The sequence below is a fragment of the Girardinichthys multiradiatus genome, chromosome 15, assembly GCF_021462225.1.
Source record: "Girardinichthys multiradiatus isolate DD_20200921_A chromosome 15, DD_fGirMul_XY1, whole genome shotgun sequence".
In the NCBI taxonomy this organism is placed as follows: Eukaryota; Metazoa; Chordata; class Actinopteri; order Cyprinodontiformes; family Goodeidae; genus Girardinichthys; species Girardinichthys multiradiatus.
This window is the reverse complement of record NC_061808.1, coordinates 21,833,878-21,860,126: the sequence shown is the minus strand read 5'-3', so window position 1 is coordinate 21,860,126 and position 26,249 is coordinate 21,833,878. Positions and strand designations below refer to the sequence as shown.

Below are 26,249 nucleotides of genomic sequence, written 5' to 3'. Positions count from 1 at the left end.
ACACGCCGAGGCGACCATCTGCGGCGCCATCTTGGATCACATCCACCATCTTGCTTCCAACATGGACTGGGAGGATGACCTCCCCCAGCACTGGCAGCCCCTCTGGCCCGATTCCCTGCAATGTTTGTGCAGCTGATGGCTGGATGGCTGGATGGTGGATCTACACTCTAAAACAAACGAGTTAAAGTCATGCAGGGACACCACATTTCTCCGCGCACCAGAGTCTAAGAGGGCACATGTTGTTATTTCATGGATCAGAATTCGAATGCACATTTCCTCCTTCCCATTTTTAGTGCAGATAATCACAGTGTCTGGTGCAGATGGCTTTTTGGGATGAGTGTGCTTGACTTTTGGTTGGTGTGGTGAAGGGCAGCTTCTCCGTATACCCACACCAGACCACGTATGACCCACACCAGAGCAGTTATGACATATAATATTGCTTAAATGTTTGTTCTTACTTGAGATGAATTGCTGTCGATGTTTCTCGGGTGGCTCCCACTGGGACAGGTTGCGGTCCTCATGTACTATTGCTAGCCTGGCCCCCTGAGATGTTAAATTTCGCGTGGTGGGCCGCATCAATTGTGTGACTGCACGGGCAGCCTTCCTTGTAGCTTCATATCTTTGGGCGATTCCATAAGCCAATGCAAGGGTGCGCGGTCGCTCCTCTAACAGTTTCTGCATCAGATCAGGGTCTGCTAGAGCATTAGTGAAAATCTCCTCACTAATGCGATCTTGCTCCTTCTCTGTATAGTTGGCATAAACAACAGTGACCTTCTCATAGATGTCATCTCTTAGTACATGTAGAGCTTCTCCAGTTTTCCTGACTCTTTGCCTCAGTTCGATGCCAATAGCTGTAGCATGTTCCGAACAAGGCCTGTAGGCATCTTCGACCTCCTCAACAATCCGCTGATAGCTCCAATAAGCTGATCTGGGATTCTTATCGACAATGACTCCAGCCGGACCAGTGAGGCAGAACTTTAACTGGACAGCTTTAGTCTTTTCAGTCCAGTGATTAGCCTTAGCACAGCATTCAAACTGGTAAAGGAAGGCTTTCCATGAACCTGCTCCATCAAAATGGCCTGGCTGCAGTATTGGGATCTTCTCATTACCTGTTTGAAACTCACTGCTGCCTATATCATTCAATCCATGCACCAGATTACAGGAACCGTAATGCTGATTGCAGACTGTATTTTGCGGCTGGGGTGAAAATACAAAATCTGTGGTTGTTCTCTACTCTGCCCAATGGTGCTACAACATGATGTACGGAGCCTCCGCGCATGTGAGGGAAATCCAGTCGTGCAGGTGGACAAATATGTAGTGTGTGGCCCAACCCCTCCGATTGATGAACAGGCGGTACCGTGTGGGTCAGCGATGAAACTATACAGCGTTGCCAGTTCGGTGCAGTTAGCGGGGAAAAAGGAAATCTGTCGACAGCAGCTACACCCCGGCCATCAGTCTTTTTATCCATATAACATGTTGTCACACGCGGCGTGGATGCTACGTTTCTAGTACCACCATGACTTGGATGGAAATAGGTTACAGTCTCACCGCAGTTTGTTGGTTGCTGGTCCGGCGCTGTAAAGGGGTTGTAGTGTTCTGATGGCGGTGGAGTAAGCGGCCATGGTGGAGCGTATTCAGCAGCTTTGCTCGCAGCAGGAGTTAATTCCATACTCGTCGCCCATCGGTCATCACCCCGCCACTCCATTTCATCACACAAACCCGCATTGTCCTGTCGGATCTCTTCTACACCCATCAGGAAGGGGTTTAAGCTTACTCTTTGGCTCCTTCCCTCCAAGTGCGTTGATACTCCGGCAGCAACATTGGCGCTAGTCACAGCCATCTTGGGAATTCCCACAAAGTTCTTTCTTCCTTCATCCATTCTTTCCGTTCCCCACCTTTTTTTTTTTTGCCAGAGCGATCCCGGACCGAGCCCCCAGTGTTACCTTTTGTAAGTCCAGAACCGGCTGGTGTCTATTTCGGCTCGTTTGCTGGTAAGTATGGAATCAAACCATCAGTTATGGCAAAAATGATAATATGAAAAAAAAAGGGTGTGGTTTTGAGTGGAGGTGGGGGCGCAGCTCCACTGTAACTCAGTTATACTCAGTCACAAAACCTCCCCCAACTCTTGAGCAGAGTTATAAAACTTTTGGCGGCAAGCTAGCAAGCAGTAAGGTTGAAGACAAAGAAAATGGGGAATTTCACCATGAGGTTATTTTAACAGTCCAGTCTCACAGTGCACCTGCACTTGCTCTCAGGTGTTCAATAACCCCGCAAAACACACACAAAGATGGGTAGCGCAGCGGCTTCCAGGCATCAAACACGGCACATCAAAGTTTCAATAACAAGGTTACATGCACATATCATTCAGGACACATTAGATTAAATAGCGAATCTCATTGCACTAAAACCTCCTCTACCCTGCCCTGGCTTTCTAAGAAAGAAATAAAAATAAAAGATGGGTTTTACTTGTCGATGTCTTCCTTCTGAGCAGGGTTGAGAGAGAATGGGGGGGAGTTGGAAGTTACTGTGCGTCCACAGTTAACTTCAGGAAAAGCGGTCAATCTTCGTCCTTTGGCCTCCTTGGCAAAAGGGAAAATATGATCTGACCATCACAGTCCTAGACTAGGACAAAACACGGTGGCAATTCGTCTCCTCGAAACTCCGTGTTTTTTAGTTACGTGTTAAACTCACATCTTCGATCGGCAAAGTGAAATATCTGGCCTTCTTATTCCAGAAACCTCAGTTATGAATTCTTCGTTGGCCAACGAGAGAGAATAAATGAAATCCACTCGGGACTCTTCTCCAGGTGATGCTTCAAATGTTGGTGACCATGTCACAATCTCCAGCTGAAGGCATATGTTCAAAATGGGTGCCTTCATATATTGCGTCCTGTGACATCAGACTTGGGGCGCCCCGTCTTATCAGTCGCAATGTAGGACAGGATATGTAGGAACGGACTGTCCTGGATACAAAATGCCCGATGCCGTTGGAAGGGAATAGTGACGTCCAACAACGTGCAAATGGTCCAACACTCAGCAAACAAGTGGTCCAACAGTTTTATGGATTGTTTTAACCCATATGATGAAAGCAATCAGGAGACCGATTAAGTTTTACAAGAGGTTTTATTTTACAGTGAGCAGGTAAAGGGAAATGGAGCTGGAACCGGAAGACAACTGCAAGGTAAGTAGATACGGTAAGAATATATAAAGTCCAAGATGGTGAATGTAACAAAATAACAAAATCTGTCTTACTAGGAAGTGGAGTTTGATCAGCCAGGAGGGGGTGAGACAACATTGGAACTGCACACTGAGATGAACGAAGCTGGTAGGTACTTGGACTCACTTTGAGGTACTCTGAGGTTCGGCTGATGATGTTATTGTGTGGGAGGGTGGACAGGGTTCGCTTGTGGTTGTCCGTAGTTGTTCCAGGAAAGGCACCGTCGGAATAGTCGCCAGCCGGTAACTTAGTAAGAAAAGTGTTGGCAATCCAGGTATAATCCAAGTGGCTAGGAAATCCAGTGACTCCAGTGACAAAAACATCCAAGTTGATGAGGATTCTTCAAAGACAAGGTCAGGCATAGGAATCCAGTCTGCAAAGAGCAAATACAAAATTACCCAAAAGTATAAAGACAAGCTTAGGCAAACTGTGGCTTGAGTCAATACCACTGAGGGCAACACTCTGGCGCTGAACTGCTGGCAGCCTCCATCTTAAGTACCCTCCAGGGATGATTAGGGATTAACGGAAAACAACCCAATCAAAACATCCTGGTTATATGTGAAAAGAGTAAACCCAAACCTCACAACTGGTTATGACATATCCTCGCAACAACAGCCACCACCACTTTTGCCTCTTTTCCACACGGCTCGCTTTGCGAGCATTTCCATTACTGTTTTTTCTGTACCAGTACCTAGTTTTTTGGTCCCTGCTCCTGAGCAGGTCCAACCGGGACTGAGTCAGGACTACAATGTGACGTGAACAGACTGCTGTTCACTGATTGGAGAAATGAGAAGGTTTTTGCTGAGAGAGTGCAGAGAAAAGGTAATTAAACACAAGAGCGAATACAATAATATTAAGGACCACAATCAAAATATAATTTTACTATTTACAAATCATAAACCATGCCTGTAAAGGCTAAAAGAAAATGATACATCAGCTTTCCGAATTACACGCAACCAGATCGCTGTATTTAATAGCATCCCAAATCAGCTGATCACACATAAAATCAGCTGTTCAGACGCAGAAAGATTTCCCCAAAAACACATAAAACAAAACAACCACCAGGAAACAGCGCGTTTGGTTCAGAAATGTATTGACGGTCCTTAAGCGAACCACTGTCTGCAGGAGGAGGGAACAGGCAGAGAGCAGCTGCCCATCATCAGACTGCCTGCCTCGGATCAAATGGATGGGAGGAAGACGCCGGTGAATCCGCAAAGCAGGAATATCCAACCCGACACTAATTCCACAGCGGTCAGAAGTCTGCAGTTTTGCTCTTTAAAGACCTTGTCTTTGTTATCACCATGGCTGAGACAAAAACCTCTTCATAAGCCCAAAATTGTAACTTCTTTAAACAAACCTTGGAGCTTCAAAGAGTATTTAATGTCAGTATAACCAGGGGTGAAAGTAGTTTTAAATTCTTGCAGGTACTTAGGGGCGGAGCTAAAGGTTGGGGGAGCTAGAGGCTGGGGAGGCACTGGGGGCATATATATATATACACACAATGTGTGTGGGTGTGTGTGTGTGTTACTCTCATCTGTGGCCCCCCTCAAGACCTCTCTCTCTCAGCAAAGTCCAAACTCAAAATAATTAAAATGTAAATAGGATGTCTGTATAAGGCAGAAATTAGAATCACTTGACAATGTAGAATATGCATATATATATATTTCAATTGTTAAAGAACTGCCATGTATAAAACAATGATAAACCATTTTCTGATGCATAACTTCATCTTCAGTTTCCGTCTTTTCGAATTCACTAATCTCCTTGGCAACCATTCTGTTTTGGAAGTAAGCGCGCAAGCGCTCTCATGTAGTGTATGTGAAATCTCTGGTCATAAGCGGTGTTTTCGAGCTGTACTGTGTTGCTGTAATTCAGCAAAATAACATGAACCACAACTAGCTACTCTCTCTTTGCTTTTAACTGGGGTATTTAGCAGCGAGCAGACAGACATTAAACGTAGCGGTGCTCGTTTTAAAGGCTGGCCGTTCGCAACAGCCACGAGCAGAGAAGCAAAGCAAGACCATTGAGGCTCCAGCACAGCAGAACAGTTCAGTAACTATTTGGAATGAGGAGAAAATAACTATATTTATAAGCATATTAAGTCGTGTTTTAGACTGCCTATTGGTAGCGGATCTGATGTTCTTTGTGTGCTCGTGAATTTTTGCAGCCATAACTGGTTCTGGATGACAGCTTCATAGCAGACAGCTGTTCTTCCCTCTTCCCGGTACTGCGTACTGGCACAGAATCTTTTAGTGGTACGCAGTACCGGACCGTACCGGCTCACTTTCACCCCTGAGTATAACTACAGCTGTTTGTTGAAGGCCTCAGAGGTTTGCTAGATGACATATGTGAACAAACAGCATCATCAAGACCCAGGAACACAGCAGACAGATCAGGAGTACATATGTGGACATGTTTAAAGCAGATTTAGATTACTAAATGATATTCAAATTTCTTACAAAGCACTGTTAAATCTTGTTAAATCTTGTTCAAACTTTGAGAACCTGTGAGATTGGTTGGTTTATGGACATTAAGATTGTGCAATGAGTCTGATATTTGCTACAAGATTATTGTTTTTGGAGAATGGGTTTGTTTAGGGTTGATGTTTCTCCCAGATGGATTAAAGAATGTGGAGACATGTCTGAATTATAAACGTTTTTAGTTTTTTTTTCTGATCACGAATGACCCTATTACTTGCACATGCTTGTGTGTGTTTTTGTATGTGTATGTGTGTGTGTGTGTAATTGCATGCAAAACAATCAGAAATACAATATTGCCAAGGAGTCATCAGCAACTACCTGTAATACACACTTGGCTCCTCCACTTCCGCTCGAAGCATGTTTGGAATTATTCCTTCTTGGACTCAATGAAAACTATTTATTAGTCCGCATTCTTTACTGTTGCCTCATAAATATTTCTTGTGTGTGTCTAATGAGAGCTTTTCCTGTTTGCAGCAATAACAAGAGACACTTAGCATGAGTAAAGCATGTGTCTGTGTTTGTCTGAGAATATACAATTGTAGTCATTTGAAAATTAATAAACTAATTTATCAAATAGCTTAGGTATTCAAAATAGTCATCTATAAAATCATGAAAACATTGCGAGAAACTGCCAACAGCACAGTCCATTCGATGCATTATAAAGCTGATTTTTAATAACTATTGTGAGAATGTGTATGGGAGTGTTTATGGAAAATTAGATTAAGATCAACAGCTGCATCATATTTCATCTCATTGTTATTCATATGAATTGATTAGCCTTGTTTTTTACGTAAGTCACTAGGCCTGATCTAAGAGAAATGGAGAAAATAATTATGACTTAACCGTATGACAGAAATACTAAATAGAGAGGTTGGGAGCTAATTAATAAGGGAGAGAGTGACATTTTATGCAGAATGTTTTACAAAAAGTTTCATAATTTGTTTCCTCTGGCCTGTATGATTGAAAGTGGAAGTAAATAGCCAAATCTTTTACTAGAATACTTGTGTAAAGACATAGGAGACACATAAGTTTGGCAGTGGTGGTTTGAATATTGACCATGCACATCCAAACCCTTTTAGTTTGTTCCACAAGTGAATGGATGAATGCATTAATTAATTAATACACTTACAGCTAAAATTAGACCACAGGCAACAGTAGAAGAGACTTAAACAAAGCCAGTTAAGCTTTAAAATCTATGATGATTTCATGATAGAACTGACGTAAAGGCAGCACATGAGGAAGAGAAACTGCAAACAAAACCAAATAATAACTGACATTATCTTTTCTAAACATCCATCCAGCTGTTTTTCATTCAGAAGGAGACCGATGGTGAGAACGATGAGTAGAGTAGATAATCATACAGTTAAGAGGTGGATGATTTATTTATGTGTGATTATGGATTCCACAACAAAGTCTTTGAATCTCAAGACTGCCTGCCAAAGTCTCTTGTTGAATATTTTTTCAACATAATTCAACAATGCATTCGATATGTAAGACTTAGGTAAATGTTACAGGAAAAACATCGATAAAACATGAATGAGAAACCTCAGTTGCATACAGATGTTGTTTCAGGTAGCCAACAGTCAGAATACCATACTATAGTGTTGTGCTGTTGTTCTGTTGCAATATTTCCTTTAGGATGGTAAAATCAAACCAAACAAACCAAAAACATCAAGCAGTAGCACCAGCAGATAGAAGGGAATAGTTCAAACTCTTAATTAGGTTAAATCTGGACTCCAAGATCCAACAGAAAATGAAAATATTTATTATACTAACAGTATGTATGCTCTTTGAAAGCAATCCTTAATCTAACTACATACATTTGATAAGGTTAAATTTACTAATGTGTTTTGTTTGTGATCAGAGGTTTTCTGAGTTCCTTGTTGGAAATACAACAAGAACATTCTGACTTGGAAAGTACAAAGGTTTAGAAAACATCCAACAGCCAATATGGCTGCCGCATATATAAAACACAATGAGAGTAGCATGTATGAACTGGTTTTAGACACTTCTCAATCAATCAGTCAGTCAATGAATGAATGAATAAATGAATGAATGAATGAATGAATCAATCAATGAATCAATGAATCAATGAATGAATGAATCAATGCATCAATCAATCAATGAATCAATGAATCAATGAATGAATGAATCAATGCATCAATCAATCAATGAATCAATGAATGAATGAATGAATCAATCAATCAATCAGATGTTATTTATAGAGCGCTTTACACACAAAAAGTGCAGATCCATCAAAAAACATTATAAAAAAGACAAACATGAAAGAAGCTATAAAATACAACATCTAAAGTAAAACTAGTAGAATAAGAGCAGGTAAAACAATAAAACATACAAAAATAAAAACTCTTAATCAAACCAGCCTGATACATCTGCTCAAATGGAATTAAAAGCCAAAGATTTATTTAAGATTTAAAATCATCCAAGGAATTTGCCATCGTTATAGTGAGTGCCACAAGAAAGAAAGTTTTGTCTCCTTGGCTCACAAGACGAGTCCCAGAAACATCCAAAATCATCCTGGGGGGACATGCCTGTGTAAAAGCTCTGACAAGTAAGGAGGTGCCTAAATTGTGCTAAATTGTAATTGGGTCCTAAGTGTTTATGCCCAAAGTGGTCTTGAGAAAAAAATAAAAATACTCTTAATTAAACACTTTAAAAATTAAGAGCATTTTTGTTTAATGGCTCACACCCTATAAGCAATATTGAATATAAGTTATGAGTATATTAAGACTCAAGATCCTTTATAATATATTTTACATGGCAAAGTTTACAAGCAAAACATGGGCCATCTTTTGATGGACAGATGTGAAAATTGAAAGCAGACAAACCTTTTCACTCTGGAAAAATACCAGCTTTCATCCTTCACCTCACTGAAAGTTCATCAGAGGATCGCAGGCCCTTAGATCTGTCCAACAGATAAACATATGGTTTTCACATTTCAGGCACACAAAGCCAAGTGATAGAGAGGAATAAACATAACAGCAGCACAAACAAATGTCCCTTACCATCACAGAGAATCTGCAAACACTCATACAAGGACCACAGTTGTACTGGGCCATGATTTAACATAAAAAGCCCCGTAAGCCTCTGAAGGCCTTTTGTAAAACTTAAGTGAACAATTCTCCTAATCCTCCTCTTTTAACATTGTACCTTCATGTCATCCACTTATACTCAACACCCTTTATTCTTAGCCTTTAGAAATCATGTTGTAGTGTACAAACATGTGCCCTCTCAGGTTGCAAACCACAGCAAGAAAGGAAAACAAGAAAAAACACTGTCACACAGTTAAAAAAAACAACACCAAAAACATGCATGGCTGTTGAAGTCACACAAACATCCGACTCCACCTACAGACACATCTGTTTTAATCTGGAATAAGAGAACAACAAAAAGATCCTCGTCCTTCCATTAGAGTTACAACATGAGGCAGTAAACAGACACGTCAGCTTGTTTCTAACAATTCTGCTTCACTGATGTTCTCTGGGCTAAATGCAGCCTCATTGTCACAGTTATTTGTGAGTTTTTAGCAGTTTCTTCTTTCTCACTAATGTGTGGGCACAAATGTGGGACAAATTGTCCACTACTTTGGATCTATATTTGATTTGTTTGGGAAAAAAAGTCCTTGATAAATTAAAGTTTGTACAACTGCCGAAAGGTTATTATTTGTTATTCAGCTTCAAAGGTGAAAAGAACTACATGAAAGACAAGTGAGCGCAATCAACAGACACACAAACAGGTGCATATGACTATATGAGGTGTACAGATTGTGCACACATTTGCACTCGTAACACAAGAGACACATTTTTGCTTTGTGCCTGTAATTGAGTGTTTACAAATGTCACAAAACTGATTGAAAATGCAAGGCTTTTCTGAAGGAAACACCTTCTTTTCAACTGAAACAAACCCGAGTTACTAATGCAAATGTTTTCTACAGTTACACAAATCCTTATTTTAAAGGCATTTTGTACAAGGTATTTAAGCTTGGGTTGCAAGATATAAATATATTTGGCCCTGATTTTTGCCTATTTAGTTTCTCTTTACAAGACAGTCTTTTTAAGAATTTTTGTTTGGGATTAAACAGTTCCTCCTTTAATACTGAAACTGGCTAAAAATATTGAGGTAATGAAAAAGATTTTACAACACCAATGATTATATCATAATATTCCTATGATTCCGCACAATATGTCATCAGTACAAGATGTTACTAGTGATCTTCAATTAGCCACGAATTAGGTGCAGATTGAGTGTCTGGTTTAGTCAAACTAAAAGTATAGACTTAAGTGTAAACCCAACCTGATCTCTGAAACCTAAATACAGAAAAAAATCAAACAATGGCAATACAATTCTCCTAAAGTTGTCTCAAACTCTTACTTCTCCAACCTTACAACATGAACTTTCTAGGTCTTCTTAGCAGTTAAACGATTATAAATGCCACATCTGGCAGTGGAGAAAAATTAAGGTTTGTTTATATAAAAATCTCAATTTAGTATAACTCCAAAAAAACTATAAAGAACTTATGTATAACGACATAAAAATCAGAAATTACAGCGTTAGAAATTACAGACCTATTATTGGCAGGATATACAATGGGACTTGTGGGAACACTGTTGGGATTGCCAGCAATCAATCCCATCTAAAATGGTCACAGTGCTGCAGTGTCAGTGCCTGATTATTACATCCTGAAGAAAAAAAAGACCCCACGAATTTTCCAGAATCAGAATCAGAATCAGAAAAGCTTTATTGCCAAGTACGTTTTTGGACATACAAGGAATTTGTTTTGGCGTAGTCAGTGCAATACAATACAAATTAAACAGTATCTACAATATAATATAAATATATGTGCACAGTTTTAAGTGAGTGAGAGTAAGTATAGAGCAGTATAAGATGCAAGAGCAATACAACAGTGCAGATGATCAGTGTGCAAGTATGGCAGTGCAAGTAAAGCAGGAGTCCAAGCTGAGCGTTAATGTAACGCATAGAGTTACAATTTACAAGTGTCCTGTCAGCAAAAAAAAAGGGGGGAAAGGGGGAGTGTCAGGGTGGTTTCCGAGCTTTGTTAACAAGGCTGGTGGCAGATGGGAAAAAACTGTTCTTGTGGCGTGAGGTTTTGGTCCGGATGGACTGCAGCCTCCTGCCAGAGGGGAGAGTTTCAAAGAGTCTGTGACCGGGGTGGGAGGGATCAGTCAGAATCTTCCCTGCCCGCTTCAGGGTCCTGGAGGTGAACAGTTCCTGGAGCGACAGTAGACTGCAGCCAATCACCTTCTCAGCAGACCGAATGACACGCTGCAGCCTGCCCTTATCCTTGGCTGTAGCAGCGGCATACCAGATGGTGATGGAGGAGGTGAGGATGGACTCAATGATGGCTGTGTAGAAGTGCACCATCATAGTCTTCGGCAGGTTGAATTTCTTCAGCTGCCGCAGGAAGAACATCCTCTGCTGGGCTTTCTTGATGAGGGAGCTGATGTTTGGCTCCCACTTGAGATCCTGGGAGATGATGGTTCCCAGGAAGCGGAAAGATTCCACAGTGTCAATTGTGGAGTCACAGAGGGTGATGGGGGCAGGTGGGGCTGGGTTCTGCCTGACGTCCACAACCATCTCCACTGTCTTTAGAGCGTTGAGCTCAAGGTTGTTCTGGCTTCACCAGTCCAACAGATGGTCCACCTCCCATCTGTACGCGGACTCGTCACCATCAGAGATGAGTCCGATCAGGGTGGTGTCGTCCGCAAACTTCAGAAGCTTGACAGACTGGTGAATGGAGGTGCAGCTGTTGGTGTACAGGAAGAAGAGCAGAGGAGAGAGAACACAGCCTTGGGGGGAACCGGTGCTGATGGTCAGGGAGTCAGAGACGTGCTTCCCCAGCCTCACGCGCTGCTTCCTGTCAGACAGGAAGTCAGTGATCCACCTGCAGGTGGAGTCGGGCACACTCAGCTGGGAGAGCTTCTCCTGTAGCGGAACTGGGACGATGGTGTTGAAGGCAGAGCTGAAATCCACAAACAGGATCCTGGCATAGGTTCCTGTGGAGTCCAGGTGCTGGAGGATGAAGTGAAGGGCTAGGTTGACTGCATCGTCTACAGACCTGTTGGCTCTGTAGGCAAACTGTAGGGGGTCCAGGAGGGGGTCGGTGATGTCTTTTAGGTGTGAGAGCACAAGGCGCTCAAAGGACTTCATCACCACAGAGGTCAGGGCGACGGGTCTGAAGTCATTAAGCCCTGTGGTCCTTGGCTTCTTGGGAACAGGGACGATGGTGGAGGACTTGAAGCAGGCTGGCACATGACATGTCTCCAGTGAGGTGTTAAAAATGTCTGTGAAGACTGGAGACAGCTGATCAGCGCAGTGCTTCAGGCTGGCTGGTGAGACAGAATCCGGACCAGCAGCTTTCCGGGGGTTCTGTCTCCTGAAGAGATTGTTGACGTCCCTCTCCTGGATGGAAAGAGCCGTCCTCGGCGTGGGTAGGGGGCTGGTGGGGGGGAACTTCAGGGTGGGGGTTCGAGGTGCCAAGGCCCCTCTTGAGGTTGGAGAGATGGGGGTGGTGGATTGTGGCTGCAGCTGTTGGGGGCGTCGTGGGGGATGGTTGCAGGACTGTCCCTTTGTCTTTCAAAGCGGCAGTAGAACTCGTTCAGGTTGTTGGCGAGGCGTCGGTCGTTGATGGAGTGGGGGGCTTTCGGCTTGTAGTTGGTGATTTGCTTGAGCCCTTTCCAGACAGACGCAGAGTCGTTGGCTGAGAACTGGTTTTGGAGCTTCTCAGAGTACAGTCGTTTGGCCTCTTTCACTGCCTTGCCAAACTTGTACTTTGCCTCTCTGTATATGTCTTTGTCCCCACTCCTGAAGGCCTTTTCCTTATCCAGTCTTAACCTTCTGAGTTTAGCTGTGAACCAGGGTTTGTCGTTGTTGTAACTCACCCTGGTGCATGATGGTCCACAGCTGTCCTCACAGAAGCTGATGTAGGAAGTCACAGCCTCTGTGTACTCGTCCAGACTGTTGGTAGTAGTCCTGAACACATCCCAGTCTGTACAGCCTAAACACGCCTGGAGATTCTCCACAGCCTCACTGCTCCACTTCCTTGTCGTCCTCACAACAGGTTTGCAGAGCTTTAGTTTCTGCCTGTATGCAGGAATCAGGTGGACCATGATGTGGTCGGGACGGCGTGATAAGCGTCTCTGATGGTGGTGTAACAGTGATCCAGAATGTTGTCCTCTCTGGTCGGACATTTAATAAACTGTCTATATTTGGGGAGTTCTTGGGTCAGATTACCTTTGTTAAAGTCACCAGCGACGATTACTAAGGAGTCCGGGTTGGTCCGCTCCACACTCAGTATCTGGTCGGCGAGCATGCGCTGTGCGACCTGCACGTTAGCTTGCGGCGGGATGTAAACACCGACCAGGATGAACGAAGCGAACTCACGGGGGATGATGTGGTCGGCTTGGTCCAGTGCAGCATGTGGGACGGCGTGATAAGCGTCTCTGATGGTGGTGTAACAGTGATCCAGAATGTTGTCCTCTCTGGTCGGACATTTTATAAACTGTCTATATTTGGGGAGTTCGTGGGTCAGATTACCTTTGTTAAAGTCACCAGCGACGATTACTAAGGAGTCCGGGTTGGTCCGCTCCACACTCAGTATCTGGTCGGCGAGCATGCGCTGTGCGACCTGCACGTTAGCTTGCGGCGGGATGTAACACCGACCAGGATGAACGAAGCGAACTCACGGGGGGAATAGAAAGGCTTACAGTTTATGATGAAGGCTTCCAGATCTGGAGAACAGTGCTGCTGAATCACTGTCACGTTGTTGCACCAACCACTGTTGAGGTAAAAACAGATTCCTCCACCTTTCGCTTTGCCGGAGAGTTCCGTGTCTCTGTCCGCTCTGTAGAGCTGGAATCCTGCCAGCTGCAGCGCAGAGTCCGGTATTAATCCACACAGCCACGTCTCCGTGAAGCACAAAACTGCCGATGAATAAAAGTCCCTGTTTTTCCCCAACAGCAGTTGGTGTTCCTCAATTTTGTTGGGAAGTGAGCGCACGTTAGAGAGAAATATTCCAGGTAACGGTGTTCGTAGTCAACGCTGGCGAAGCCGTACCAGCATCCCAGCCCGTTTCCCTCTCTTCCGGCGTTTCACCGCGTGAACAAAGGTGAGCGCACCTTTGACCAGAATGTCCAAAAATTCCAGAGCAGTAGGCAGAAAAGTTGGAAATAACTCCTCTGGTGTAGTAGCCCTGATGTTCATGAGTTCTTCTCTGGTGAGAGAGCACCGGGTACCATCACAGAAGACCGTTTTAAAGCAAAAAACAAAACAAAACAATGCGCACCAACACGCCGAGGCGACCATCTGCGGCGCCATCTTGGAAGGGTGAACGCCTCTTGGATTATTTACAAGCCATGACAACACTCTGTTTTCGAGTTAACAAAAGTCAAGCAGGCAAGCATTTTGGGTTTGGATTGTTCTGTCAAGCTAAAGCTACCCAGCAACATGATATCACATGCAGAGCACACTCTGCTCAGCAATTTATGGTTTCAAGCCAGTTTTTCATCAAACAAGCTTTTAGCACATATTAACATCATTATGTTTACATTACTTTTAGTTACTGCTGGAGAGCTCAGATCCAAACCAAAAATATCGCGATGATTGGTAAAGAGCCATTTTTACGTGACGTTATCCGTTTTATCTGTGTTTTCCCTTCATTACCTCTCACTTACCTGCATAAAGTATGTCCACATAGTTCTTCTAAATGTTCTTCTAAACATGTCTCCATTAACTCAGCTGCTGTTGCTAAAGTTAAAGCTAATGCTAAGACAGTAGACAGTAATTCAGCTGTTTACTACACAGCCTGCTCTATTCACATTCTGATCGGATGTAGCACACTGCAAACAATCATACACACATAGATATTTATATTAATGGTACTTAAAGGTACAATGCCTTGCGAAAGTACTCGGCCCCCTTGAACTGGTCAACCTCTTGCCTTGTACAGTGTACAGTGCCTTTTGCAAGGCACTGTACATGTGAAACTTAAAGAGGTTGCTCAATAGAGCTCCAGCTGCTATTTTCTTTGTTGTTAAACTGAGGTGCTAATTCAGGAGGTGACATACTCACATCTGCTGTCAAGATGGACAAATTGTGAGTCTATATCCATTTTAAGATGCTACTTTGATGTGATGTCTAGTTAACACAACATTAACAACAATTGTCAAAAATGATATTTATTTCTGATTAATCAAATGATTTTTGAAACATTATTCTACTGAAATATAATTTTATTTTCCCTTCTGCTTTGCATTGTGAACTGGTTGTTTGAACACATACCAACAATTCTTTGTTACCTTTCACAGCTAATTTGGCCTCATTCCAAATTCCTCATAACAAACCCTGGTTCTTAAACATGCATATTCACACTGAACTGTGGCATAACTGCATCTTGCAGTTCGAGAACACCAATGCACAAATTCACTCATATATCGATTGTTCTTGAATACCGCACCACATTTCATTGATCCCATCCATTCTCGTCATTTCTAAAGAGAAGCTCTACATCTTCATCTCTGCCTCCTGTCTCTACCTCATGGCCACTGTCTATAAATCATACAACATTGCTGGTCACATCACCATCTTGTACACCTTCCTTTCATTCTTGCTGATACTCTTTTATCACAACACACCTGACACTTTTCTCCACCCATTCCAACCTGCTTGGAGATTGTTTCTTCACCTCATTCCACATTTACTGGTGCTCTGGACAGTTGACCATCAGTACTTGAAATCCTCCACCTTCTTTATCTCTGTTTACTGTAACCTCAGGGCTCCACCTGGGTCACTCTCATTTACTCACATGTATTCTCTCTTGTTCCGGATAACCTTCATTCATCTTCTTTCTAGAGCAAACCTCCTTCTCCCTCAATTTTCTTCCTCCTGTTCCCTGCTCATATTACAGATCACAGTGTCAACTGCAAACATCATAGTCCATGGAGATTCCTGTCTAACCTCATCTGTCAGCCTGTCCATCACCACAGCAAAGCTGATCCTTGATGGCGTCCCGCTTCCACTTCGAACTCCTCTGTCACACTTACAGCACACCTCACCACAGCTCTCATACATGTCCTGCACCACTCTAACAGTCTTTTTTACTACTCCAGACTTCCTCAAAAAAACTTTTACATTTATTCACTCACTGACAGAAATCCTGACACTTTGGATAGACTTGTTTTATTAACAGAGTTGTCCAGAGTGTATTACATAAAAATTCAATTTTTACACAGCTGTTCACAGAGCTTGAGGAATAAAAACAAACCATTGCATTTATTTTGCATTTGTGAATCAAACTTGTTGATTACTAAATAACTAAGCGTACATTTTTAAAAGTCACATGGGTTAAATACACATCTTCAATTCAAGTTCTATTTAAGAAAAGACAAATCCCAAAAAATACAATGTTTTAAAAAAAAAACATTTAACAGCTAAAAAGCATAAAATTATGTTGGAATTACAAACAATACAGAATGGACAGACACATATATGGCTCAGAAACCTGGTGATAATGCAGCACACTCTGTCACTAAATCTGGTGCTTAACAGTAGAGACAGATTGATGGAGTCCAGCTCAACTGTATTTCTCATGAACTGTCCTTTTGCCTAAATTGATAGAAAATAAATGTATTGCAACCAAGAAAAACACATTAGCATATATAACATATAAGGGACTATGTATTCTTACATCCTAATTGTTCTTTTTCACTCCCTTTATTTTTGTCAAAAATAGTCAAACGTTTATACTGCAGATATTCAGTTGTAATTCTTATACAGCTGTCTCTCCGTCTCACATTTCAGTTTTAAACCAACAGAGAAACAAAAAAAGTCTTTTTAATTCAAGGCTCAGAGATTGTAAGTATATCTGGTGTTTGGTGATTTCTGGAATCCAGCTGCAGTGGCTCCTTTTTAAAGCAAACAATGAAATGTTTTTTAGAGGTAAAGGTATAAAGGAATGGATTGATGCAACTATTTACAAATGATAGAGCTCCAGTAATGTTCCATGTGATTTCACAAAATTTTAACAGGAAGTCATTCTTGAGACAAACAGCAGCTACACCCAGCACATTTGTGATATGATATGGAACCCACAGGGCACAAAAACAGACGGTGATACTGGTAATCAGTCGGGTTGTTTGTCGATTGTTAAAAAAGGCTCCGTGACTAACCTTCCTGTGAACATTTATATATGAAAATGCCACTAGAGATATGCAAGCAAGCCCCACTGTGGCCTCTGTCAGCAGCACTGCTACTTTTTGGGCATCAGAAGAATATTTTAGTTGGCAATGTGTCCATTCCTGTTCTTTTTTCAGCTGTCGAAGCACCAAAGTAGGGATGGACAGGATGACAGCAACCAGCCAGATTAGACCCAGCAGCACACCTTTCCGTACCTGTTTGCAGCTCTTACAGTGGACCACAACAACATAGCGCTGGATGCTCATTGCAAACACTGTCATCTGGCTGCCTTGAACACTGCAATACACAATGCCTGATAGAAGCTTACAGGTCCCCATGCCGAATGTCCAACTGTGGAGTAAAGTGTAAATCCAAAGTGGAAGGGTCAGCAGGCAGAGAAGGTCAGAAATGGCCAGGTTCAGCATCAAACTCTGGCTCAAGCTTGACATATTCTTCCAGTTAGGCTTGAGAAGAATTACAGCGATGTTTCCAGGTACTCCCAAAAAGAAGCAGAGGGACAGCACCACTGCAGGTATGATGCCATTGGAGTTCCATGGTGGAGAAGGAAGATGTGAAGAAGAAAAGTTAGAAGGAACCACCGTGAAATGAAGTTCAATCATCCTGCGCCTGGCTGAGAAAGTCGTGCTCTGAGCAACTGGAGCTCGTAAAAGGGGTAAACAGCAAGGAAGGAAGTGATCTGTCAAAGATAAACTGACAAAAAAAGATGTCTATGCTTGCATCACTGTGCTTGCTATGGCTATAAGTTTGTATCAATTGATCTAAATTCATATCTCACTTTAATTTCTCTAATACATAAAAAAATTACTGTATTTTGCACTGAAACCAAATAATATAAAGTTAAAACTAATATACTAATGAAATTGTCTGAATGTATCTGCAAGTGTAACAAACAAAAATATGAAACAAAAAGATTTTGCTTAATCACTTTTTATAACTATTGTGAAAAAAACAAAAATATACATTAAACACAGGCTCTGATGTGGACATATTTTTTGGTCAAACCCATCGATGACTAAAGGTTTTGCCACCTATGCAATTTCCAAGAACACACATCTGCTTTTACAGAAAACCAGCTGCCCTCCCACCTCTTGTTACTTGTCATATCACGAGAAACTTGCATTGTGCTGCATGTGTGAAAAGCAAACTGCCATTCTGACAGCCAATAAAGACACCTCAAAAAGGCACGGGTTCTCACATTTTTCAAAACAGCCTCTCAGAATGGTAAATGGACTGAATTTAGAAAACGCCTTTCCATTCATACTTACCACTCAAATCACTTTACATTACAGCCACATTCACTCCATAGCCCTCACAATCGTCCACACATTTTCATACCATACACTGCTCAGTAGACAACTTGAGGTTAAGTGCCTTGCCCAGGGGCACATTGACATGTGACAGAAGGAAGCTGGAATCAAACCCACAAGACGCTTACTCTTCCCATGGAGCCACAGTCACCTCCAGATCTAGAAGCTCCGAAGAGATCTTAGATAAAAGACCAGTAATAAATGTGTCTGCATTCTCAGCACAAACTCGAATTTGTTACCAGTATGGATTTGACTCTGCAGGGGCACAATCACTGGATTAATGATGTTACTCAGGTATATGGGCTTGTCACTGTACAATTCAGAAAGTGTGGGGCCATTCTGTGTTGACTGGACACACCTGGTAACACTGTGACACCACCACAAACAAAGGCTCATCTGGTGACAACAGTGGCTAAAGCATAGCACTCTCCTTGACATCTCCAACAGCACTGGTGGCCATCAATGTGAATCGACTTTCATCAGAAAGCTGCATTGAGGCCCATTGATCCTTCATCCATCATAATGCTCCCTTGCCAAAGCAGGACGATGAAGGCAGGTACCCTTGCAGGTCATCTAGCCCTCAGACACGCTGATGTAAACAGATTTGAATGGTCCGATGTGACACTTTCATGTCTCTCACATCCCTTGTACCTGGAGTTGAGTGGCATTTATTTATTTTATTTGGTTCTGCAGAACACTGTTCACAATGAAGTGGTCATCAGTGTGGGATGTGGCCAAAGGTCGTCCACTTCTATGCCTTTCTGTGACTCTTCCAGTCTCTCTGTATCTCTGTTGCAACCTGCTGATAACACTGTGACCTTCAAACGTCAGTGGCCGCTTCTTTCTAAGAATATCTTGTTTGTTGCCTCACAATGATAAGGTATTGTTGAGCAATTGTTAAAGTCATCTCATGATGTCAAAATGTGAGCAACATGATGAGGAGGACTGTTTAAATACAAACTCTAATTGAACCAGAAAATTGGGTATTAGTCTTTTCATGGATCGATCACCTGTTGTGGTTTTGCCTTGCTAGAGAACAGCAAGTCATGCAAAAACTACTGAAATATTGAACAGCTGGACATGTGCATTCAAAGTACTAGAGAAGGTCACATTAAGTTTACCTGTAAAGGTTACAGTGCATTTTAGGTTCATCTTGAAATTTCACCCAAAATCCTAACTGTGTACAGTGTAGACACGTACACAGTACATATACACATGCATACAGTACTTACAGTATATACAGTAGGGAGAACAAGTATTTGATACACTGCAGATTTAGCATTTTATTAAATGACATAAGTATTTGGTCACCTAACAACCAGTAAGAATTAACAGGCTCTCACAGGCCTGTTAGTTCTTCTTTAAGAAGCCCCCCACTCATTACCTGTATTAACTAAATTTGTTTGAAAAGACACCTGTCCACACACTCAATCAAACAAACAAACTCCAACCTCTCCACCATAGCCAAGACCAGAGAGCTGTGTAAGGACATCAGGGATAAAATAGCAGATCTGCACAAGGCTGGGATGGGCTATAAGAAAGTAGCCAAGCAGTTTGGTGAGAAGGCAACAATTGTTGGTGCAATTATAAGAAAATGGAAGAAGTTTGAGATGACGGTCAATATCCCTCAGTCTGGGGCCCCATGCAAGATCTCACTACATAACTCCATGTGTGTTCATTCATAGCTTTGTTGCCTTTGGTGATAAACTGTAATTTAGACAGTCAGGAAAATAAAGAGACCCATTAAGTGAGAAAGTGTATATAAAATTTTTGATCAGTAGTGTATATATACATATAAAGCTGCAATAAATTGCACATCCACATCCATTTGGTTTAGATAGATAGATAGATAGATAGATAGATAGATAGATAGATAGATAGATAGATAGATAGATAGATAGATAGATAGATAGATAGATAGATAGATAGATAGATAGATAGATAGATAGATAGATAGATAGATAGATAGATAGATAGATAGATAGATAGATAGATAGATAGATAGATAGATAGATAGATAGATAGACCCCACTCTCTTCTGAACTCTGAGAAAGTCATTACGTAACATGATCTTATTCATCCTACTAGGCTGACACTCCCTCAGAGTAACACACTTTCCCATACCGAGTATGGGATGCAGATTCCCATGAGAATCCTTGCTACATACCTATTTATTCATGTTGCTGTTTTTGTTGTTGTTGTCAGCTAAGGAACTGACGGCACTAGTCAGCTGGAAGTCGCCTAAATACAAATATTTTGATTAAATATTGCGAACCAGGGTACTTGCTGGATGGGATTTTCGGCGGTTTGCAGGTAGGAACACTGAGCTTTTTATTTCTTGCAGCTCGTCACTATAGCGACGCTTTATTAAAGCTTTGAGAGCAAAACAACTAAGCCTCATAATATTATTTCTAGTAAAAATAAAACTCATGTAGTTTCCCCTTTTTTTGTCTGTTTATGTTTTTCTGCATTTGACAACGCTTGAGTTTTAGAAAGGTATCTCGTTTCTTTAAAATGGTGTAAATCTAACTGTAATCCCCCGCCACCACCAACCCACAAGAACCGATTTTTGTCAAACAAAATGAAATATACCTTTTGTGCATTAAATTTGACATGGACAATTTTGATCGTAACCTCGATCAGTCGCCACTCTCAAGGTACATTACTGATTGTTAACTTCGATTTGGCGCCATCTGCTGGTCAAAGACGTTATTGTAATTTTGAAACATTCTGCCCATCCCAAAGTGTTTGGATTTTCAAGAGTTGCGTCAGATTTAGATGATAAATTAGTAAATATTAAAACAAATACACCAATAAAATAATATATATATTTTTGCAGTATGAAACAGTGTTAAAATAGTTTTTTAATAAATGTGTACAATTTTAGCTCATTCTTGAAATAAAAAAATGGAAATTGAGTCAAGACAAGGCTTATAAACAGTATGTGACTATTGGTTTGTTTATTATTAATATTATTACAACTTTTGAAGTATATTGTTTTGTCAAAGCACAAACCACCATATAGTTGTGAAATTAAATTAAAGGATAAATGGTTTTCCAGTTGTTTGGCAAACAAATCAGAGACGTGTGGCATGCATTTGTGTTCACCCCCAGAGTAAATACTTTGTACAAGTCTCTTTAGCTGCAATTACAGCTGCAAGCTCGTTGCAGTATGTCTTTACCACATTTGCACATTCATAGACAATGAATGTGCATTAAGTAAGTTCAGCTATTGTCGATCCTTCTTTCCATAATAGCTGAGCCTCAATCTGATTGCATGGAGAGCATCTGTCATCAGCAAGTCTTGCAACAGCAGATTCTCAGTTGGATTAAAGTCTGATCTTAAACTGGGCTATTCTAACACATGACCATGCATTAACTCAGCAGCAACATCCCTGTCTATACTTAAGAAAAGCATGCCCACACCATGATGCTGCCACCACCATGCACACCACTCAGGCTGGTTAGTTCAGAATGACATGCAGTCTTCTGAAAGCAATCGGTCGTAATGCACTTTGTTTAGGGCTATCAGAGTAAAAGTGTCAGGTTAAAAAAAAAAAATAATAATAATATGTGACTATTGTTAAAATGTCAGCAGTCCAGATCCATTCTGAAAGGTGTTTGTAAGGAAGACCCAAATAGTCAGACAGGAGTCAGACTTTATTTGAAAGTAAAGAGAGCTAATAACAAATTTACTGAAGAAGAAAAAAAAAAGCACAGATACAATCCATGCAAATGTAAAAATTCAGCAAAATAAATTTCACTGTCACATTTCTGTTATTTAGCACACTTTCTTCACATTTAGTGCATTTTTCTATATTTATATATAAATGTTATATTTATGTCTAAATCTTGATTCTATATCTAAATCTTAAATCTATATCAGAATATATATTTTATATATTCTGGGTTCGACTCCCGGTCTTTCTGCATGGAGTTTGCATGTTCTCCCTGTGCATGTGTGGGTTCTCACCGGGTACTGCGGCTTCCTCCCACAGTCCAAAAACATGACTGTTAGGTGAATTGGTCTCTCTAAATTGCCCTTAGGTGTGTGAATGGGTGTGTGCATGGTTCTTTGTCCTGTATGTCCATGTGTTGCCCTCCAATGGATTGGCGACCTGTCCAGGGACCCTGCCTCTTGCCCGTAGACTGGAGTAGATAGGCACCAGCTCCTCCTGTGACCCACTATGGAATAGGCGGTATAGAAAATACGTTTTTAATATATAGATATAATCTTTAGTTATGGATTTAACATTTAAATTTGCAATTCCCAATAAATGTGAGAGAAATGCACTAAATGTGAAGAAAGTGCTCTAAATAACAGTAATGTGACAGTAATTTTACTTTTCACTGAATTTTGAAATTCGGCACCCCATAACAAACCACTGTCCCGAAATCCAAGAAAATACAGAAACAAGAATGTGGAAGAAAACAACAAAAGGAAATAGCAAATAAAGACTGAACTAGAAGTGAATTCGCCGAGGAGAGTACATTCTGGAATGAGAAGCTGATGAGAGTACAAATACCAGGCTCAAAGCAGTTAAGTGAGAGACATGAGGAATAGACTTAGAAGGAACCCAAATAAATAGCGGAACATAAATACACAGGCATGAATGACAGAAAACAAGCGGTAAGAGGAACAGAAACTGACCAAAATAAAACAGGAACTACAATGAAAAACTGAGAAAAGGCTAAAACTAGAAACCTCAATGCATCAGCAGCGTAAAGTACAATAAATCACAAATTTATTATTTTGTAAAATATGAAAACCATGCATTAGTTTCCTTCACTGTACAGTTATATTACAGTTGTATTGGTTTGACACATGAAAACTTCATAAAATACATTAAGTTTGTTGTTGTAATGTAACCGAATGTGGAAAAGTAAAAAAAAAAAAAGGTTTCTCAGTTTTTTTTCCAGGAACCCTAATGCTAATTAAGGACATAAAACGTTATTCTTAAATTCTTCTTAGGAAATAGGTCATGATGAACTGAAGAGATTTATGCTGTTGATCATTAACATTTCTTCAAACCTGATATTGCACTTTTAAGAGAATAATGTTGTACTTCAGATCAGTGGTATTAATGGTCTTAATGTCTTTTTGTTTTCAGTGTGATGGGCCTTAAACCCGTCATGTGTGTGCTGCTCTGTGTAGCTGCCCTCACAGTTTCTGGAGTTTTTTGCAACAATGAAGAAAACAGTTCACACACCTGGCAGAGCCTGCCAAGACTGCAGGTTACACACAAAGCCTTTTTAAATCCCAGTTTGTTTAGTGGATGGGCAGGGGACAAAGTGGAAGCAAGAACCAACACACTTTGTGGAATAGAGTGCCAGAGCATTCTGCCATCAGTCAAGCAGACTGAGCAAGAGAGGATTCTGGGATACGAGACGCTGTATGAAAATGGCACAAGAAAACATACAGATGTCAGCTTGCAGTGGATAAACAAGACCTCTGGGGAAGCTACTGCAAGAACGCCGGTTCATATCCGCAGGAAACGGCAAGTTTATGGAGTGGATGGACGCTTTGTGATATCAGATTCAAACTTTATCACTAAGTACCCATTCTCCACTGCAGTCCGTCTTTCCACTGGTTGCTCTGGAGTTCTAGTGTCGCCAAAACATGTGTTAACTGCAGCACATTGTATTCACGATGGTAGAGACTACCTGGAAAGTGCCAGGAGCCTTAAAGTGGGGTTGTTACAGCTCAAACCTGAACGAAGAGGACTAAGAAGAAAGAGGGGAAGGAGACGAAGAGGGAATAGGAAACAAATTAAGATAGATTTGAGTAGAGCAGAGGAGGAAGGTGAGGAGAGGAATAGCGTTGGAGGATTGAAAAAGAGAAGGGGAGGTGAAAGGAGAAGGCACAGATTAAGAAAAAGGAGTGATGAGGGAGAAGCTATTGCTGGAAAAAAGGAGTCTGACAGGAAAAGTATAAAAGAACAGAATTTTAGTCATATCCGACGTCATGTAGGACCAGGAAAGCAGACTATCTTTCGTTGGTCCCAAGTTAAACAAACCCAAATCCCTCAAGGATGGATCCATACCAATACCTCCACTGACTCTTTGTCTCTTGATTATGATTATGCCCTTCTGGAGCTTAAACGCCCAGTCAAACAAAAGCACATGGAGCTTGGAGTGGCGCCACCTTTACTACCTCTGGCACGCATTCACTTCTCAGGGTACGACACAGACAAAAGCCTGTCGAATGGGCGTGGAGAGGAGAAGGTGGTTTACCGTTTCTGCTCAGTGACGAAGGAATCCAACGATTTGATGTATCAACACTGTGACGCTCAGCGTGGTGCAATGGGCGCGGGCATTTATATCCGTCTAAGGAATAAACCCAGAGACAAGGGTGGGAAAAGGACCTGGCAGAGGAGGGTGATCGGGGTGTTTTCGGGCCATCAATGGGTTGAGGTTGGTCAGGGTGAGCAGATGGACTTCAATGTTGCAGTGAGGATCACACCTCACAAATATGCCCAGATTTGTCACTGGATTCATGGAGATTCAGGTTTCTGTAATGAGGTTTGAGCTCACTGGGCGATGGATTAACATCAGCCAAATATGTTTTCACCATCTCAGAAACGTGCAGATCAGGGATGAGGTAGAGTATCAAGTATTATCTATGCTCCAAATATGGAGTGCTTGGAAGATTTGTGCAGTGTTAAACTGAGAATAACAGTGATCTTGTACATAAAAGAAAGACAATGAGGATCATCCTCAATCTCTCCTTAACACAGTATTTCACTAAAGTGCAATTTGTTCTGACAGCATGTTTTTACTCATTACATTATTAAGCTTTTTTCTACAGTTATTGTTATAGTATTCCTGTTATAGAGCTCCTATTATCAACAATCAAAGTGCCAGAAAGAACCAATATCATTTTTTATATTTTAAGTCTTACAAAGCCCATCTATTTTTTTTTTCAAATTCCTGTATTTTCTAAACATAGCTTGCAATAAAATTAGGGTCTCTAAAAAACTTGTCAGGAGTTTATAATGTTTTTAATAGTTTATAGTTCTGGAATACCTGCAGGTAGATCGTAATGCCTTTGTTTATGTGCAGAACATCTGACAAGGACCTAACATTTTGCATCCATTCATGCTCAGTAAATCTGTTTTCTTTTTATTTTTGCAGCATTTTAACCTTTATTCTTTAGTTCAACAAAAGGTTCTTTAGTCTTCTATTATTTCCATAATAGTATCTCATTTTTCTCTTTGGAAAAGTAAACACCCCTTTTTCGATATCTGTTACCTAACTAATGTAATTGATGTATGTGTCTTATTGCCCTTTGAATTAAAGCAATTATTGGCATACCTCAAACACATGTATGTTGTTTGTTTGTTGTGAAAGGACAATTTGCTATATTTTCATTTGAGACCTTTTACATTTTTCATTCCTTTTCCTGCTTAAGAAAACTACTTCCTGCCTTAAACAAATGCAGACCTGACATGTTACTAATGACCCAAATAGAAACACTAGAGTATGGGGAAGTGACAGAACACAGATCAGCCTTTTTTGTCCCTTAAATGTACTAAAGTACAGAAAAGAAGAGTGAATCAGGCAATTTACTAAAAAACTAACAAGTCAAATAACAAAGTCCAACAGTCTGAATAAAAATAAAATGTCTCATACTAATTTTTTATTTTTTTCTATCTTTATCAGTTCCATAAATCTATCAGATTTCTGAGAAAACGCATGAGCAAATGCACTGCATCAGTACTGCATCCAAAATTACCTCTGAAGTGATAAACACATGTGATTATTTTTACACAGGATATACGCAATCAATTTTATTTAACCTATGAGGACAAAACCAGTAGGGCTATGAGAAAAAGGCTGTACTTCTCAATTCACTAAGTAAAACATAAAAACGATTATTTACACACAGACTGATGTTTTCAAGTCTTTATTTCTGTTAATTATAATTATTTGTCACCTGCATCTAATAAAAACACATTTAAGACCCAAACTTAAGACCAAAAAGCATTTTTAATACAGAAATGTGGGCTTAAAA

General features: G+C 41.0%; 2 protein-coding genes and 1 long non-coding RNA gene across 3 annotated transcripts; 1 reads left to right on the top strand and 2 right to left on the bottom strand.

Moving 5' to 3' along the window:
* Window positions 1-3,119: 3,119 nt before the first annotated feature.
* LOC124882217 lies at window positions 3,120-20,525 on the bottom strand. Its single transcript, XR_007041838.1, has 4 exons — window positions 20,403-20,525; window positions 8,546-8,622; window positions 3,252-3,589; window positions 3,120-3,173 (listed from the first exon to the last, which is right to left on the bottom strand). It is a non-coding gene; the product is annotated as an uncharacterized LOC124882217 (long non-coding RNA).
* Window positions 15,896-17,557, bottom strand: LOC124882216 (C-C chemokine receptor type 4-like). The gene has a single exon (XM_047388469.1). It carries the CDS (start codon window positions 17,525-17,527, stop codon window positions 16,571-16,573), a length of 957 nt encoding a protein of 318 aa, XP_047244425.1. The 5' UTR covers window positions 17,528-17,557; the 3' UTR covers window positions 15,896-16,570.
* LOC124882215 (serine protease 23-like) lies at window positions 20,361-25,555 on the top strand. Its single transcript, XM_047388468.1, has 2 exons — window positions 20,361-20,548; window positions 23,347-25,555. Exons 1-2 carry the CDS (start codon window positions 20,526-20,528, stop codon window positions 24,761-24,763), a joined length of 1,440 nt encoding a protein of 479 aa, XP_047244424.1. The 5' UTR covers window positions 20,361-20,525; the 3' UTR covers window positions 24,764-25,555.
* The last annotated feature ends 694 nt before the right edge of the window (window positions 25,556-26,249 follow it).